The sequence below is a fragment of the Lepus europaeus genome, chromosome 10, assembly GCF_033115175.1.
Source record: "Lepus europaeus isolate LE1 chromosome 10, mLepTim1.pri, whole genome shotgun sequence".
Taxonomy (NCBI): Eukaryota; Metazoa; Chordata; class Mammalia; order Lagomorpha; family Leporidae; genus Lepus; species Lepus europaeus.
In genome coordinates this window covers 67,514,612-67,532,386 of record NC_084836.1, presented here as the reverse complement: position 1 = coordinate 67,532,386, position 17,775 = coordinate 67,514,612, and the positions used below count along the sequence as shown (strand labels likewise).

General features: G+C 66.4%; 1 protein-coding gene across 4 annotated transcripts; it reads left to right on the top strand.

Moving 5' to 3' along the window:
- The first annotated feature begins 2,861 nt into the window (after window positions 1–2,861).
- On the top strand, window positions 2,862–17,771 carry TNS2 (tensin 2). Of its 4 annotated transcripts, none has more exons than XM_062203624.1 (29): window positions 2,862–2,936; window positions 6,727–6,835; window positions 7,258–7,295; window positions 8,170–8,208; window positions 8,475–8,513; window positions 8,626–8,675; window positions 8,806–8,977; window positions 9,726–9,776; window positions 10,027–10,149; window positions 10,247–10,311; window positions 10,996–11,079; window positions 11,428–11,540; window positions 11,629–11,689; window positions 11,914–11,989; window positions 12,163–12,292; window positions 12,379–12,444; window positions 12,536–12,649; window positions 12,804–14,021; window positions 14,131–14,281; window positions 14,357–14,940; window positions 15,033–15,122; window positions 15,446–15,571; window positions 15,729–15,821; window positions 15,916–15,993; window positions 16,127–16,204; window positions 16,571–16,739; window positions 16,818–16,886; window positions 16,990–17,019; window positions 17,169–17,771. In XM_062203624.1, exons 1-29 carry the CDS (start codon window positions 2,862–2,864, stop codon window positions 17,305–17,307), a joined length of 4,230 nt encoding a protein of 1,409 aa, XP_062059608.1. In that variant the 3' UTR covers window positions 17,308–17,771. The 4 variants fall into 4 exon arrangements, with proteins under 4 accessions (XP_062059608.1, XP_062059607.1, XP_062059606.1 ...); XM_062203623.1 differs by lacking the exon at window positions 2,862–2,936 and adding an exon at window positions 4,955–5,349; XM_062203622.1 differs by lacking the exon at window positions 2,862–2,936 and having other exon boundaries at window positions 6,101–6,835.
- The last annotated feature ends 4 nt before the right edge of the window (window positions 17,772–17,775 follow it).

The following is a 17,775-nucleotide window of genomic DNA, read 5'->3' as shown; positions in this document are numbered from 1 at the left end:
GGGAATTTGCATCCCAGCTCCCCCTGGTGTTAACTTGCATCACTCACAGCGCTCAGAAGCCCAGCACTAGGAGGAGAGGGCCCTGAGGCCTTGCCTACTGCCCCCAGCTCCCTGAGAGTGCTAGTGGAGCCATGGGGATTTTCCAAACGGCCAAAGACAAGCTGGGCATTGTTGGAAGGCAGGCAGGGGGTTAGGACAGCGGGGATGAGCCCTAAGGTCATGTGGAGGTGGAGCACAAGGAAGCCCAGGGGACTTCAGTCCGCACTGTTGGGGACTGGGAGCTGTTAGCAAGGTCACATTTTGGGTCAGCTGCAGCAGCTGCTTTCCCAGCTGAACTCTGGGTAGCTAGAGTTTCATCTGCCAAGATGACGGGAAAGCCTTCATGTGGAGAGAGGTGCCCAGGCTGCCCGCGGAGGCCATAGGCTCCCCCTCTGTCCCCTCCAGGCCTTTGCCCAAAGCCACTCCTGCAGACGGGAAGTGGAGAAAGCTATGCTGAGAGAGGAACTCCCTGTGTAAGTGTACTCAAGGAAAAGCTCTGGCACGGCCTCAGAGATGCGGGGCCCCTCCCAGGAGCCCAGCCCTCTCTGCCAGGCCCCTGTAAGTCCACTCCGGTCAGCCTTCCGCTGCTTGGCCTGGGTGTCCTGGTCCACACTGTCTGTATTCTCGGAACAGGGCCATGCTCGGGTCCCAGGCCCCTGAGGTTCCAGCTGGAGCTGAGGGCGGCACCCCCCAGAGCTCCACATCTGGTTTCTCAGGAAGTGGGGGGGGGGCTGCACATCTGCTCCTGGGAAGCATTATTTGTCAGATCGTCTCTCAGCAACCACTGTAGCCCCCAGGGCCACCAGAGTCGGGACTTGCCCTCCCTCCACCTCCCCCCAAAAAAGTTTGGAAGAGACCACTGCTCCCCGCCCAGCTATAGCGACCTCTGGGTTGGACAAAGCACCCTCGGTCCTCAGCCAGGAGAGCCGCCTCGAGTTCCCTTTCTCCCTGCTCTGCCTGGTTCCCAGCACCGGAGCCCTCCCGGTGGTCTTCCACCCCCAAGACCTGAGTGCACTGTTACGGCCATGGGGTCGCCCCAGACCACGGAGGAGAAGGAGGAGGTGCCCCCATCAGCGGCGAGATGGGCCGCGCTCTGCCTGCTCAAGGTAAGCCAGCTTTCGTGGAGGGAGGTCTGCTCCGCCTCTGCCAGGCTTTCCCTTCCTCCTCCCCTCCCCTCGCTCGGCTGGGCTCCCCGCGGCTCTGGCTGCTTCTCAGGATGCCTGGCTGGCTCGGGCAGACCCCCGTGTGAGCAGGGAGCTCAGCTGCCCATCCCCTGAGCCTCTCCCAAATCCTGGGACCCTCACAAGTTCCTTTTAGCACTGCCACCACCACCGCCCCACCCGGCAGCAGCTGAATGTGAGGCTGTAGCCCCACCCACCCCTCGGGGAGCCAGGCCACTTCCTACCTTTAGGGAAGAGACCCGGCCCCACTGCACGCAGCCCAGCACCTGGCCGGAGACCGCAAGGTGTTATGAAAGAGCTAGCTGCAGGTTCCAAAGAAATGACCAAATTCTCATAGTTCACGTGCCTTGTGACCGCGGGCCTTGTCCTTGACTCAGCAGCCTCTGTGCTCCCGGAGCCTTCCCTAAGGCCGGCCTCTCTCAGGTCCTCCCCCCACCCCCAGCCTCCACTCTGCCCTTCCCGACCCCCGTGGCACCCAGCACTGTCCTAACCTCAGCCAGGAGCAAGATGGAGGCTCCCCAGCCCCCAGCCGGCTCTGCCTGTCTCCTGGGGCCTCTTCCCGCTGCCGGAGTAGAAAGCGGTGCCCCGCCCCTCCTAATCAGAACCAGGCTCCCCGGCCTTGGCCAAAGACAGGATGAGCCCAGAGGGGCCCCAAGAGTCAGTAGTGGGCAGGCACTGGGCCTTCTGCCCCGGGCACCGGCTTCTCAGAATCCTCTCCCCGCCCCCCTGTTTTCATCATGGAAAATCTGGGGCGCGGGGGGGGGGGGTGAGGTGAGGGAGGGCCACCGTGTGTCAGGGAGTGCTCATTGCTAAGGAACTGGGGCCTTGGAGTGACAGCCGGCTCAGGGCTCTAGGACGAAGCCACCTTCCCCTCCGGCCCTCGGGGGTCCCTTAGCTCCCTTCCAGGAAGCTCCTAGCCCGTACCAGGTCGCATCCAGACACTGAAGGCAGTGACGGACACGTGAAGCCCTTCGCAGCCATACCTGGGGGGTGGGATTGCCCCCAGAGAGTGGAGCAAGGGATGGGAGGGGCTTGAACCCCTTGCGGACATCCTGGGCTGGGAGTCTCTTAGGGAGACTAGGTCACTCGGGGCAAGGTGTCCAGAGACTCGGGACACCAGCCGCCACAGGGGTCTTCACCGATGCAGGTGCCGACCCTCGGGGCCAGGCCCAATCCCACGCACTGCTGTGGCGTGGCGGGGCCGACAGGCTGCGGGCCCTCGCTTCCAGTGCCTGCTGGACCCACGTGCACCCTTCCTTCGGCATCTGCCTGCCTGTCCGGGTCGCGCCGCTGGGCTCCCCGTCCCCGGGCTTCTCCCAACCCCTCTCCCCACCGCTCGGCTCCTCCTGTCCCCGACTCGCTCCCTGACCCGGCCTCTCCGCCGGGCCCTGCGTCCTCGCCTCTCAGCTCTTTGTGAGTGTGGGTTCGCGGGAGAAGATGGAGAGGAGAAGAGGGAGAGAGGAGGAGGACGAGGGGCGGGGAGCGGGCGGGACGTGGGGATTGGAGCCGGGGCGGGCGGGAGCGGGGGAGGAGAGAGCGGCCGCGGGCGCGGGGCGCGGCGGGAGCCGGAGGGAGCCCAGCCGAGCGCGGCGCGCCCGCCGCCGCCGCCTCCGCATCCCGCTCGGCGCGGACCCGGCAGCGATGGGCTGGCCCGGGGGCTCCCCCTGCTGCTGCCCCGCCCCGCCGCGCCCCCGCGCCGCCGGGCGCCCCCCGCAGGTGAGTGGCCGCGGCGCGCGGGGCGGGCGGCGGCGGCGTCTGCGTCACAGCCGTGCGGGCAGTGCCGGGGGCGGGCGCCAGGGGGCGAGGGGGTGCGGGGCGCTCGGCGGGCTGGGCCCCGCGCCCCGGGCCGCGGAGGGGACGCTCGGAGGCCTGAAGGTGACCAGGGGGCGGGGCAGGCCGCCGCGGGCCCTCGCCGCCACGCCTTCCCGCGTCCTGGCTCACACGCGGCCCGCACTCCGTGGCGCGCCCGCCGCACGAGGCGCCGCGGTCCCGGCACACACAGGCCCGCGAGCTGGGCAGGGGCGAGCAGCAGCCGCGCTCGGGCCGGCCTGGCTGCGCGTGTGTGCGCGCGCGTCCTCCCTTGCCTGCTCTGGGACGCAGGCCGAGAGCGGGCTCAGGAGTGGCCCGCTCGTCGGCCAACGCGCGCCTCTGCCCTCACTCCACCAGATGCTCCGGGCACACCCGGCCACGCCGCCTGCTCCGGCGCTCCTTGCCTGGGCCTCACGCCTGCTCCCGGGGCGGGCGGGCTCCCAGCCTCGCATCCAACCACAGCTATTTCCAGGAAGGGGGGTGTGGGTGGAGGGGTTTCTCCAAACAAACCCTGGGCTTGGGAGGGAGCTGGGGGCCCGGCCGGGGAGAGGCAGACAAGCTCCGGACTGTTCCAGGCAGGAGGTGGGCAAGGGTCCCCCCCTTCCCCCCCGCAACAAGCTGCGGCTCCTAGGTACCTTGGCCCGGCTCCCCTGGGGGCGCTGCCCAGGGCGGATGCTGGCAGTGCCCCTGGTGGAGTGTCTTGCAGGGCCTGGGTGCAGAGTCTGAGACCACTGGTATCAGAGGCCCTGTTCCAAGTGAGGGACTTGGGGGCCTGTGGAGGGGGCTGGGCCAGGGCCACGGGCCGCAGGAGCAAAGGACAGGCAGAAATCCCACCCACTGCACCCCACCCTGCCCTGCTCAGGGCGCCTTCTGCCCCTAACGGTTGGATGCCAGACCAGGCCCAAGTGCCCACACTGTCCAGGACCCTGGAATGGCCTGTGGCACAGCTAGGGGGAGGGGCCCAGGCCTGGCGACACAGGTGCCACCTCATGGCCAGGTACCCCCAGGGGGCCGCGGTGGGCATGGGGGAATGGATAGTCTGTCCTGGAAGATTAGAGCTCCCAGGCAGAGGCCTCGGGCCGGACCCAGGCCCGGGCAGGTCCGCAGAAGTGCCCCACAAAGCATCCAGAGCCTTCCATCTGGACCGGCATGAGGGAGGAGGAGGCCAGGGCCAGAGCCCCCGTGGGAGACGCCAGGGTGTGCCAGTGCCGAGGAGGGGGCACAGTCGCCCCTTCTTTGGGTGACAGCTAAGCACAAGTCCAAGGGGCTTCGAGGACCGCCCCCCACTCCAGGGGTGGCATTAACCCCTTGTGTGCTAGGAAGATGACTCCCTCCACTCAGAGGCCCCATCGCCTCCTCCTCCTCTAGACTTCTGGGGCAGGAAGTTGGCCATGTTCCCAGGAGGGAGGCAGGAGGCCCTGGAGCGGGCTGGACTGTATTGGGAGGGGGCGCCCTGCCCAGACCTCAGGATGTCCCGTGGGGATGGGGCAGGGTCCCTGGGCTGAAGGCCTGGCTTGCAGGGGCTAGGGAGTTGCGGTTGGGCTGGAGCCAGGAGACGGTGTGGATAGGGGGCTGGCGGAGCAACTGGATCAGGTGGGCCTGGTTCTGCTGGGGGGGCAGGGGTATGGAGAGTGAGGGCAGCGGACCCTTGCTTCTCTTTCTCACATCCTAACCAGCGCAGCTGAGTCCGGGAGGGAACCGGGCAGCATGCACTCAGGATCCTCAGCCAGCAGGGTGCTGGCTCCCAGCTGCCCTCCCTCCCCACCGGAAGTCCCAGGAGAGTGCAGGCTGGGAGGCTGGCCGGGACACACTGTTCCCCACTGGCCCTTGAGCCCTGCCCAGAGACCTAAATTCCCACCCCGCCCTGCCCCAGCGGGGGGCCGATCCCGAGGGCGGGCTCCCTCCCCAGGTCTGGATGCTTGGGCCAGGGGGATCCCGGGGCCAGCTCCCCAGCCCTGAGCCCAAGCAGGGGAGCACCAGGTCCTGGGCTGACGCTCCCAGCGGGACAGATCCTGGGAATCTGATCTCCTGGCCTCCCCCACATCCTCCTCCCCCCCACTTCCTGGAGCTGCGACCTGCCCCCTTCCCGCCGGCACTTCCCTCCACTTCCAGGGCTGGGCTTCTCCTCACACCGCCACACAGCCTGCCCGCCGCCCAGGGGAAGCTGCGGAAGCCCCAGGCCAGGCCCTAGCATTGTTCAGGGCCCCCCAGGCCGGCCGGCCAGCACCCCAGCTAGTGGGACAGCATGAAGTCCAGCGGCCCTGTGGAGAGGCTGCTCAGAGCCCTCGGGAGGAGGGACAGCAGCCGGGCCACGAGCAGGGTAGGAGGGCCTGCGGGCTGGGTGGGTGGAGGTGCGGGCGAAGGGGGGAAGGGGCCGGGGTTCGGGCCCCTCGCAGCTCTCTCCCTGATTCTTCAGCCCTCTGCCCCTGCCCCGCGAGCCCCTCCTCACACTGCCCTTTGCGGTGGCAGCTACAGTAGACTGGATCCCGCTGTCTGCTTTGGCTCCTCTCTGCCCCTCTCTGCTCTAGACCTGGCCGGCCCTGGGCCCCCAGACCTGAGCCCCAGGTATACTTCAGCGTAGGATCTCACGGGGTGCTGGCCCGGAGCTCTGGGGGCAGAGCTAAGTGGTCAGCCCAGGACTGGGCGGCAGGGAGGTGGCCGGGGATGGGGGAGCTACGGTAGTGGCAAAGGAAGGGAGGGAAGAGGCCAGGGCTCAGGAGGGCTTTGGAAACTGGAGGCACGTTTCTCAGCATCACTGTATTTGCTACTGATGCCAGAGAGCACCCACGGCTCCCGGGGGGCCAGGCCAGGAGCGTTCAGGGACAGGCAAGAGTCCAGATCGCCGCCTGGGGCCCCGTCACCTCCTTCCCCCAAAAGTGGCCGCTCAGGACAGGAGATAATACTCTGACCCGGCATGGGGAGTGGGGGAGGAGGCGGGAGACAAACTGTCCGCAGACACAGGATGGGAGGACACGGGACTGGGCCAGGCCTGGGCCCTAAGGGGCGTCCCAGGGTCCCTGCTCCTGTGCCGCTGGCAGGGTGGGGCCGGCCAGGGCATCTGGGCCACCCCCTCCTCTTACACTTGAACCTCCGAGTGACGCAGGGCTCACTGCAGAGGGAGGAGGCAGCCAGCCGTTTCCCCAGGGTCACGCCTCCCTCCAGCGCTACCCCCCCCCTCCACAATTGCTGTCTGCCGCCTCAGTGCACAATGAGTAAACATGTTGTTCTGCCTTCCTTGGGGAGGGAGGCTTGTCAGCTGCCCAAAGCGTGGGGACAGCAGGAGCCAGGGCAGGAGGCCTGGCCGGGGTCGCGTGATTGGCCTGCTGTATGCGTGCCTGGATGCCTGCTCACCGCACACAGGCCTCCAGCTGCAGGGGGGCAAGGTGGCAAGTCAGGGAATGCGCCTGCCACACCCAGAGGGGAGCCCCGGGGTTCTGAGTGGCAGCGGCCACCAGGGCGTCACACACAAGGGCCACGTGAGGGACCTGAGTGGGGAGGAGCTGACCCAGCAAAGGTGACGCAAGGGGTCGGATTCCAAGCCCTGTGGGACGCAGGCCCCACCAGCGGGCAAGGGCATCAGAGCCTGAAAGGGAGGAAGGCGGAAGCCAGTGCAGCTCTCATCGCAGCCACTCGGCCAGTCCCAGGCATGGGCCCGCCGGGTACTCATGCCTCAGTCTGCCTGCCCCTCCACCCGCAGCCTAGGAAAGCCGAGCCACACAGCTTCCGGGAGAAGGTGTTCCGGAAGAAACCTCCAGTGTGTGCCGTGTGTAAGGTGACCATTGATGGGACGGGCGTCTCGTGCAGAGGTGAGGCACTGAACCCTGAACGTGTGGCCCAGCTGCAGGGTACGGGTCTCCCAATCTCCCAGCGCCCCGCACACACCACCCCCCTTTGGACAGCCGACTCCTCCCGACACACACCCCTCCAACCCCAGCCCTGGAGACCCAGTACTCTCTACCATCTTCCCATCCTGGCCGGGACTGGGCGGGGGGCTGGGGTGGGGGCTCTGGTCCTCCCCATCCCACAACACTGCCCCTGGGCCCCTGGCGGCCCCACCCCTGGCCTGCGCAGTGGAGCCCCAGCGTGAGGCTCTTCCCTGGAACTCTGAGCCTGCTCCCCAACTCCAGCCGGATTCTGGGGAGCCGCAGGGTCGGGGACAGGGAGGAGGGCCACCCTCCCTCTGCCCTAATAGGCCGCTGCTAACCCAACTTCTCCCACTCCTCTATAGTCTGCAAAGTGGCAACACACAGGAAATGTGAACCAAAGGTAGGTGCCTGGCTCCACCTGACAGGCACTGGGGGACTGGGATCCTTTCCTCCTCCCAAACAGGCTTTGCCAGCTGCACCCCATCCCTGGGGACTCCCTCTTGGGTGGGAGGGGTGCTGCCCTGGGCCCTTTAAGAACCACCGTACTCCACCCCCCCCCAGGGGCCTGGCCCAGGCGGGTGGACAGCAAGACTGCGTTTGTCTTGGTGCTGTGCCCAGGCTGCAGCTGGCGAGAGGATGGGGGTGGGGAAGAGGAGAATGAGGAGGAAGGTGGTGTGGGGGTACTGGGGAGGGGCAGAGTTTCAGAGACTGGGCAGCCAGATGAGGACTGGGCAGCGGACACTGGGCAGGGGCCTCAGGGTGGCTGGGTGGGTCTTGTCCCGTGTCCCTGGAGACACTGGGCCTTCTAGGTACAAGCTTTGGAAAGCACCCACTGTCCACTAGGGCCCTGAGACAGCTCTGAGCCGCTTTCCTGGTCCTCCTGCTGAGGTGCAGGGGTGGGGGTGAGGGTCCTGCCTGCCAGCCTTGGAGCTGGTTGCTGGTCGGGGAAGCCGTGTGCCCAGGGGCGGGGTCTCCCGGTGAAAGAGGCCAGTGTCCACCCCCTGGCCGTGGTCTGCCTGCGTGGCTCTATATAGAACTCCCGCCCTGCCGCTGGATGAATGGGGGTCTGTGTGGGCGAGGGGCTGGGAGCCAAGAGTAACAAGTGGGGGGCCCGGGGTGAGGGACTGAGAGAGCAGAGGGGAGGCGTGCTTAAATAGAGGCACCTCAGTTGGAGCTCCCGGCCCTCCAACCTTCCTGCGGGATCCCCGGGCCCGGCTGTAGTCAGCCCAGGAGCCCATCTCTCCAGAATCTCACGATCCGCTCCCACATCCCAGGTGACTTCGTCCTGCCAGGCCTTGCCTCCCGCGGAGCTGGTGAGTGCTCTGGGGCCAGGTTCCGGGGAGGGGGGCGGTGTGGCAAGAGACCTGGCTGTGTTTCCAGAGATCCACCAGCCCCCAGGGCTTTGCCTCCAACCCAGTGCTGTGGTCATGGTGGGGGCGAGGGGGAAAATGTCCGAGCCCTCTTCTGTTCGCGTGCTCTTGCTGGGATTCCCCTAGCCCAGTACAGCCCAGCCCGCCCACTGTCCCCAGGCCGGGACTGGTCCTTGCTTCGGTGCTAACCGCTCCCTGTCTCCCTCTAGCGGCGAAACACGGCCCCCGTCCGGCGCATTGAACACCTGGTAAGGGACGCGGGTGGAGGGGGCTGGAAACCAGCAGCCCTGGGGGTCAGGCAGGAACTCCGGAGTGGGGGTCGCCCAGCGAGGTGTCCAGTCACAGCTTCTCGTCCTGCAGGGATCCACCAAATCTCTGAACCACTCGAAGCAGCGCAACACTCTGCCCAGGTGGGTGAGGACCCCCGAGGTGGCCCGGGGCAGTGACCCCCACGGAGCTGCCCACCCTCTGCACCCAGTCCCCCCTAGGCACCCTCTCGGCACGTCAGTCACCTCCTCCTGCCCCGCCCCTCCCCCCCAGGAGCTTCAGCCTGGACCCTCTCATGGAGCGGCGCTGGGACCTGGACCTCACCTACGTGACGGAGCGCATACTGGCCGCCGCCTTTCCTGCGCGGCCGGACGAGCAGCGACACCGGGGCCACCTGCGCGAGCTGGCCCACGTGCTGCAATCCAAGCACCGCGACAAGTACCTGGTGAGGGGCGGGGCCTGCCAGGGTCAGCCAATGAGAGGGCTAGGAGGCTGCTCACTGACGTCCAACCAGCGGAGGCGAGGCCTCCGGAGGGCGGAGCCAAAGTGGTAGGGGCGGGGCCTGGAGGGCCGACACCCACCCACCCAGGCCAGGACTTCAAAACCTTATTTTATTATTATTATTTTTTTTGACAGGCAGAGTGGACAGTGAGAGAGACAGAGAGAAAGGTCTTCCTTTTGCCGTTGGTTCACCCTCCAATGGCCGCGGCCGGCGCGCTGCGGCCAGCGCACCACGCTGATCCGATGGCAGGAGCCAGGTGCTTCTCCTGGTCTCCCATGGGGTGCAGGGCCCAAGCACTTGGGCCATCCTCCACTGCACTCCCTGGCCACAGCAGAGAGCTGGCCTGGAAGAGGGGCAACCGGGACAGAATCCGGCGCCCTGACCGGGACTAGAACTCCGTGTGCCGGCGCCACAAGGCAAAGGATTAGCCTATTGAGCCGCAGCGCCGGCCAAAACCTTATTTTATTTACTAATTTATTTTGAGAATTTCAGTTATTTATTTGAAAAGCAGAACAACAGAGAGAGAGAGAGATCTCTCATCCACCTGCTCACTCCCCTAAAGCCAGGAGCCAGTAGCTTCCCCTCCCCTCCCGCGTGGGTGGCTGGGACCCCAGGGACTTGGGCCGCCTCTGCTGCCTCCCAGGACGGGCTCCCAGACCCCCGTGCTCTAAAGTGCCCCCTTTTGTTTCAGCTCTTCAACCTCTCGGAGAAAAGGCATGATCTGACCCGCCTGAACCCCAAGGTAGGCGGAAACGGCCTGCACCACCCCCGTGGGCCCGCCAGCCCCAGGGCAGCGCCGGGCTTGTTACTGGACACACCCCCACAACGTGGCGCGACAGCCATCAGACCAGTGTAGGGGTGGCTGTGCTGCACAAGAGCCTCCGACCTGGTTGCTTCCCGCACACCCACCCGTCTCCGTGTGCACACACTGCACCCCCACACCCCACCCCATCTCCGTGTGCACACACACTGCACCCCCACCCCACCCCCAGGTCCAGGACTTCGGCTGGCCCGAGCTGCACGCCCCACCCCTGGACAAGCTCTGTTCCATCTGCAAAGCCATGGAGACCTGGCTCAGCGCTGACGCACAGCACGTGGTCGTGCTGTACTGCAAGGTGGGCGGCCACCTGGGGCTCCCGGGATGGGCGCCCCCCCCCCCACCTGGAGCCCCAGCAGGCCCTCCAGCCCCGTCTCCCTGTCCCTCTCTCCCAGGGGAGCAAGGGCAAGCTCGGGGTCATCGTGTCTGCCTACATGCACTACAGCAAGATCTCGGCAGGGTGAGCTCCCCTCTCCTACCGGCCCTGTCTTCTAAACGCCTCTGCCCGGGAGCCCACCTCTATCCGGAGAGCCTACTCCTCGAAACCTGTCATTTCCACCTTCCTTTTCTCACCTGTGCGGGACCCCAGGCCCCAGCAGATGCCCTGTGCTGGCCACCAACCGGCCAGCTTAGGCCAATAGAGACGGATGGGCTCGCGGTGGCCAAGGCTGGGCGCCCAGCCCAAGGTGCCTGTAGGGGTACGCTCCCTCTGGGACTCTGGGTAGAAACCCTTCCTGCATCCGTCAAAGGCCACTCCCCCTCCCTGTGTGTCTGTCTCTCTGTTTCTTCTCTTCTTATAAGGACTCCAATGATCTCCTCTTAGCTAATTACGTCTGCAGTGATCCCTTTTCCAAATAAAGTCACATCCTGAGGTACCTATCTTCTGGTGAGGAGGGGGGATGCAATGCAACCCATGGCATGGTCTCATCGGCCCATTTTACAGACAAGGAGACTAAAGTGCTGGGTACAACTGCCTGAGGTGCAGCGGAGTGACTGTTGCATGGGGCTCCTGGCTCTCTTGCCCACCACACTGGGCTGCCTCTAGACTTTGGTGGGGGCATCCCCAGCTCTCCTCTGTCCCCTGGGGCTTGAGGCCAGGATGCTGAGCGCCCCTAAAAGCCCACACCAACCCCGCTGTCCCCAGGGCAGACCAGGCACTGGCTACTCTCACCATGCGGAAATTCTGTGAGGACAAGGTGACCACAGAGCTGCAGCCCTCCCAGCGCCGGTGAGCAGCCTGGGTGGGGATGGGCTGGTGGGGCAGCCCCTACCACATCCGCCAAGGCCATGAGAACTTGGCATGGACAAGCAGCTGCTTACACCCTAGTGGGGCAGGAGGCAGTGGGCCAGCAGGGGCGCCAGAGCGAGAGGCAGAGATCTGGTTAATAGTTTGACAGGCAGGTGCACCACTTTTAGGCCAGCAACAGGGATCCAGGCTGTCGATACAGAACTTCCTGGGCCCTGGAAGCTGGGAGGGATGCGCTGAGGAGAAAGGCAGGCCTGGGTGGGGGGAGGCAGCAGGGACCTCCGGAGGAAGGGCTTAGGTGGTCCTTGTCCCCCCACCCTCCCCCCCCAGGTATATCAGCTACTTCAGCGGGCTGCTGTCCGGCTCCATCCGGATGAACAGCAGCCCCCTCTTCCTGCACCACGTGCTGGTGCCCATGCTGCCAGCCTTCGAACCCGGCACAGGTGAGTCCGCCCGCGAGGGACCCCTGGAGAAGGGTCCCCACCCCCTCCACTCAGCACCTCTCACGCGCCTCCTCCTGTGCGCCCCCAGGCTTCCAGCCCTTCCTCAAGATCTACCAGTCCATGCAGCTGGTCTACACATCGGGGGTCTAGTGAGTGCTCTGCCCCCCGGCCCTCCGTTGCCCCCTGTCAGTGGGTTCCTGCTCCGAGAGCCTCTCCAGACGCCTGGGCTTCCAGCTCCAGCCACTGCACCTGGAAGGCAATACCCTCGTGGAATCCATTTCACGGATGGGGAAGGCTGAGGCCCGGGGTAGACTCTGAGCTCCCCGGCTCCCTGCTGCCTCTGACTCAGCTCTGCCTTCTCCCTCGCCCGCAGCCACATTGCAGGCCCTGGGCCTCCGCAGATCTGCATCAGCCTGGAGCCAGCCCTCCTTCTCAAAGGCGACGTCATGGTGAGGGTCCCAGCAGCAAGCAGAGACCCCCGGGATCCCCGGTCGAGGATGGGGGCGGGGTGGGGGTGGGGGCGAGTCCTGCCAGCTGCGCGGGTCCCCTGGAGGTGGCGGAAGGGCAGAAGCCGCGGCCTGGCCGCCAGAGGGCGCCTGACCCCCGGCCTCCCCTCCCCCAGGTCACTTGCTATCACAGGAGCGGCCGGGGCACCGACCGCAGCCTGGTCTTCCGAGTCCAGTTCCACACCTGCACCATCCACGGCCCGCGGCTCAGCTTCCCCAAGGACCAGCTGGACGAGGCCTGGGAGGGTGAGTGAAGGGGCGGCCGGAGCCGCGGCAGGTGCGAGAGGGCGGAGCGGGCCAGGGCCTGGCTCCTTACCCCCTGTTCCCCACAGATGAGAGGTTCCCCTTCCAAGCCTCCGTGGAGTTTGTCTTCTCCTCCAGCCCCGAGAAGATCAAAGGTAAAGGGAGAGGGGAGAGAGTGGGTGGCGTGCGGGAGGCGGGGGCCTGGCTCTCCCGGGCTCCCGGACATCCAGGCGGGCCTTTCCACAGGCAGCACCCCACGGAACGACCCCTCGGTCTCTGTGGACTACAACACGGCTGAGCCCGCCGTGCGCTGGGACTCCTACGAGAACTTCAACCAGCACCATGAGGACAGTGTAGATGGTGAGTGCGCAGGCCTTCGAGTGGTGCGAGGGCGGAGGGCCGGGCGCGCAGGCGCAAGCCTTCCTCCCCCCTCCTAGGAGACTCAGCTGGAGTCGCCTGCACTAACTCTCTCCTTTCCCTCCCTTCCCCCCCACCCCATCCTCTTCCCACTCAGGCTCCCTGGCCCACACTAGGGGCCCCCTGGACGGCAGTCCTTACGCCCAGGTGCAGCGGGCCCCCCGCCAGACGCCGCCTGCACCCTCCCCAGAGCCACCCGCACCCCCCCTGCTCTCGGTCAGCAGTGACTCAGGCCATTCCTCAACGCTGACCACCGAGCCCGCGGCCGAGTCCCCTGGCCGGCCACCCCCCACGGCTGCCGAGCGGCAGGAGCTGGATCGCCTCCTGGGAGGCTGTGGCATGGCCAGCGCGGGCCGGGGCGCGGGGCGGGAGACGGCCATCCTGGACGACGAAGAGCAGCCCCCCGGGGGCGGCGGCCCCCACCTGGGGATGTACCCGGGCCCCAGGCCTGGCCTCAGCCGCCATTGCTCCTGCCGCCAGGGCTACCGGGAGCCCTGCGGGGTCCCCAACGGGGGCTTCTACCGGCCAGAGAGCACCCTGGAGAGGCGGCGGCTGCCCTACGGGGGCTGCGAGGGGCCGGCCCAGGGCTACGCAGAAGCCGCAGTGGAAAAGCGGCGCCTGTGCCGCTCGCTGTCCGAGGGTCCGTACCCCTACGCCACCGCCGAGCTGGGGAAAGCCGCGCCCAGTGAATTCGGCTACCGTGCTCCAGGCTACCGGGAAGTGGTCATCCTGGAGGACCCCGGGCTGCCCACCCTCTGCACCTGCCCGGCCTGTGAGGAGAAGGTGGCGCTGCCCACGGCGGCCCTGTACGGACTGCGGCTGGAGAGGGAAGCTGGCGAGGGGTGGGCGAGCGAGGCAGGGAAGCCCCTCCTGCACCCACTGCGGCCCGGGCACCCGCTGCCCCTGCTAGTGCCCGCGTGCGGCCACCACCACCACGCCCTGATGCCCGACTACAGCTGCCTGAAGCCACCCAAGGCAAGCGAGGAAGGACATGAGGGCTGCTCCTACGCTGTGTGCCCTGAGGGTCGCTACGGCCATCCCGGGTACCCCGCCCTGGTGACTTACGGCTACGGAGGCGCAGTTCCCAGCTACTGCCCAGCCTACGGCCGGGTGCCTCACAGCTGTGAGCCTCCAGGGGAGGCCAGAGGGTATTCCAGCCCGGGTACCCACTCCCCAAGGGCTGGCTCCATTTCACCGGGCAGCCCACCCTACCCACAGTCCAGGAAGCTGAGCTATGAGATCCCCGTAGAGGAGGGAGGGGACAAGTACCCACTGCCTGGACACTTGGCTTCAACAGGACCCTTGGCATCTGCAGGTGAGGGGCGCTGGGGTGGGCAGTGCTGGGGTCTGGGAAGGCGGTGAGAAAAATACTATGCCAGACTAGAAGGCCCTTCCTGCTCACGGCCGCCCAACGCCCTTGGCAGAGTCGCCTGAGCCCACGTCCTGGAGGGAGGGCCCCAGCGGGCACAGCACACTGCCGCCGTCCCCCCAGGATCCCCAGTGCAGCGCGTCTTCAGAGCTGTCTGGTCCCTCCACGCCCCTGCACACCAGCAGCCCGGTGCAGGGCAAGGAGAGGTAGGCAGTGGGGGCCGGGGCCGCCCAGGCAGGCTTGGAGGGCGCTCAGCTCACCGGCTGCCTTTCTCCCCACAGCACCCGGCGACAGGACGCCAGGTCCCCCACCTCGGCACCTGCGCAGAGACTGAGTCCTGGCGAGCCCCCCGTTTCCCAGGGAGGTGCTGACAAGGCTGCAGAGATGCCAGCGAGAAGTGGGCCTGAGCCTCTGGCCCCGAGCCCCTTCACTGCGGCCTCCCCGCCCAGCTCACCCAGCGACTGGCCTCAGGAGAGGAGCCCAGGGAGCCGTGCGGCCGGTGCCAGTCCTCGGGGCCCTGTGCCCACTACGCTGCCCGGCCTCCGCCATGCCACCTGGCAGGGCCCTCGAGGCCCCCCAGACAGCCCAGATGGGTCCCCCCTCACCCCTGTGCCTACCCAGATGCCCTGGCTTGTGGCCAGCCCAGAGCCACCCCAGAGCTCCCCCACGCCTGCCTTCCCCTTGGCTGCATCCTATGACACCAGCGGCCCAACCCAGCCCCCGCTTCCCGAGAAGCGCCACGTGCCAGGGCCTGGGCAGCAGCCAGGACCCTGGGGCCTAGAGCAAGCGTCACCGCCAGGCAGGGGCACCAGTCACCATGTCACTTTCGCACCCCTGCTCCCGGACAGTGCCCCTCAACCCCCAGGTACCAAGGCCTCCAGAGGGTGGGGCCGCCTCCAGAACTTTCCCCCAGAGAAGGGAGCACTGGGGTCTAACTCCAGTGCCTCCCTGGTCTAGAGCCACCGATGCAGGAGAGCCAAAGCAATGTCAAGTTCGTCCAGGACACATCCAAGTTCTGGTACAAGCCACACCTGTCCCGTGACCAAGGTAAGCCGCCAGCCTGCCCCTCCCACCCCACTGCCAGGATTTCTGTCTTGGGTTCTCAGAACCATTCTAACTGCCTGTGCCTGGGCTCCTGCTCCTGGCTCCAGAGCGGTGATTCTGGGCTTTGGACCCAAGGAGGTTAGACTCAACATCGTCCAAAACCCTGCAAACACTCTCAAGTTCCATCCCCAGACTCCTGGCAGCCCACTGGGCTGCGGTCTGGGCAAGATAGGCCTGGGTGCCTGCTAGCAGAGGAGTTTGGCGGCCGGCGCAGGGCTGAGCCAGCCGCTGTGGAAACCCAGCCCTGCCTCTTCTCCTGCCTGCAGCCATCGCCCTGCTAAAGGACAAGGACCCTGGGGCCTTCCTGATCAGGGACAGCCATTCATTCCAAGGAGCTTACGGGCTGGCCCTCAAGGTGGCCACCCCCCCACCCAGCGCTCAGCCCTGGAAAGGTACACAAGCCCGAAGCTGGGGAGGGGCTTAGGGGCAGGGGCTGTGTCTGAGGCAAGGCAATGGCGGGTAGACAGGCAAGATGGGGCTGTGCTGCTCGGGAGAAGTGGGGGATGCTGAATGTGTGGCTACAGCCTTTCCTCTCATCTCTCCTCCCAGGGGACCCCTTGGAACAGCTGGTCCGCCATTTCCTCATCGAGACTGGGCCCAAAGGGGTGAAGATCAAGGGCTGTCCCACTGAGCCCTACTTCGGTGAGATGCAGGGGCCGGGGCTGGCTTAGGGAGGCCAAGGGCTGGCAGGAGGGTGCCGGGCCCTTGGGGACTCTTCTCGCCTCCTTGCCCACAGGCAGCCTCTCCGCCCTGGTCTCCCAGCACTCCATCTCCCCCATCTCCCTGCCCTGCTGCCTGCGCATCCCCAGCAAAGGTGGGTGTCTGCGAACTCCCCTCCCCGGTGCCCCCCACCCTGAAGCCTTCCCTGGGGAAGCTTCTAGAGCCCTCTGCTCCCAGGGAACGTGTCTGCCTGCTCACCTCCCCTGTTGGCCCTCATTTCCTCCCAGATCCTCTAGAAGAGACCCCAGAGGTCCCAGTGCCCACCAACATGAGCACGGCGGCAGACCTCCTGCGTCAGGGCGCAGGTAGAGACCCCCGTTCCCTCCCCCTGAGCACCGCTAGGCTGTTGCAGGTACAGGGCCTGGTAGGCTTTGAGGTGGATGAGCTGTGGCAGGTGCACTTCACCCGTGAAGGGGGCCTGGGTCAAGGCTCTCCAGTCTCAGGGGAGACCAGGGGGAGGGGCCTGGTTAGCATACAGAACCCCGGGCCGCTTTTCAGCATTTCTGACCCTGTGCATCTGAGGGTTTCGTGCAATTGTTCTGACAAGTCACCTAAGTGATCACAATGCGTCCTGACAGCACCAGCTGGGGAGAATGCCAGGGCTGGCTGAGGGCTGGCTGGGGGCTGGCAGCGCCAGCGCTCCCTCCCTGACACAGCCCGTGCCCCCGCAGCCTGCAGCGTGCTCTACCTGACCTCGGTGGGCACCGAGTCACTGACGGGCCCCCAAGCTGTGGCTCGGGCCAGCTCGGCAGCTCTGAGCTGCAGCCCGCGCCCGACGCCGGCCGTGGTCCACTTCAAGGTTTCAGCCCAGGGCATCACACTGACGGACAACCAGAGGAAGTGAGTCCGTGTGCCCAGCCCCTGGGGGCCCTGGGGGCCCTGGCGTCCCTATGTGACCAGCGCCCTTCCCCCTTGCAGGCTCTTCTTTCGCCGCCATTACCCGGTGAATAGCATCACGTTCTCCAGCACCGACCCTCAGGACCGGAGGTAACCCTCGCTCCACACCCAACCCCCCACTGCCCTGTGCTCCCACAGGCCGCCCGCCCAGACCCCCCTCCCGCTGCTCCTTCACAGTTCTCCTCCTTTGCAGATGGACCAACCCCGACGGGACCACCTCCAAGTAAGCCTTCCTTGGGCGCCCAGTTCCCTCCTCCCCAAGGCTGGCAGTGGAGCCAGCTGACCCCCCCCCTCAGCCCCCACTAGCTACATTCCCTCATGGAGGGCAAGCTGATGCCCCTCCCACCATGGCTTTGCCCCCTCCCCCACCAGGATCTTTGGTTTCGTGGCCAAGAAGCCGGGAAGCCCCTGGGAGAATGTGTGTCACGTCTTCGCAGAGCTGGACCCAGACCAGCCCGCGGGTGCCATTGTCACCTTCATCACCAAAGTTCTACTGGGCCAGAGGAAGTGAAGAAGGCCACGCGCGCCCCGCCCACGTCCACACTGCGCCCTCCCAGCATCCCGCAGCCCTCACTTCCCCCGGCCTGGACCAGGGGGCCCAGGAACCAGCACCCTCCCCTGGGAACCGGGAGTGGGCCTTCACCTGGGACCCTGCTCTCCCCCTCCCCCAAGCCTGCTAAGCTAAGTGGATGGGCCCACGAGATGACCTTGCACGTGAGCAGATGGCAGAGACGGGCGTGTGACGGGGAGAGGACAGCCCCGGCTGCGGGAGGACACCAGCCCCGGAGGGGACTCGGGCCCTGCCAGCTCCACCCAGCTGCAGGGCCCAGTGTGGAGGGAGAGGGTGGAGTTTGGGGGCAAGTCATTCCCCGCTCTGCCCCCTCTGAGCAGACACCACAGCGGGATCACAGGAACGGGGAAAAAGAGAGTCTATTTTTGTCTAAGAATACAGAATTTCTATATACTTTGGTTGGAGCCG

Bases quoted from the DNA above. Each gene is read 5' to 3' on its own strand.
- TNS2 (XM_062203622.1), top strand. From the start codon at position 6,238: ATGAGTAAACATGTTGTTCTGCCTTCCTTGGGGAGGGAGGCTTGTCAG. The intron at 10,312-10,995 runs GTGAGCTCCCCT...CGCTGTCCCCAG, and splicing joins TACAGCAAGATCTCGGCAGG to GGCAGACCAGGCACTGGCTA. The intron at 11,690-11,913 runs GTGAGTGCTCTG...CCTCGCCCGCAG, and splicing joins GTCTACACATCGGGGGTCTA to CCACATTGCAGGCCCTGGGC.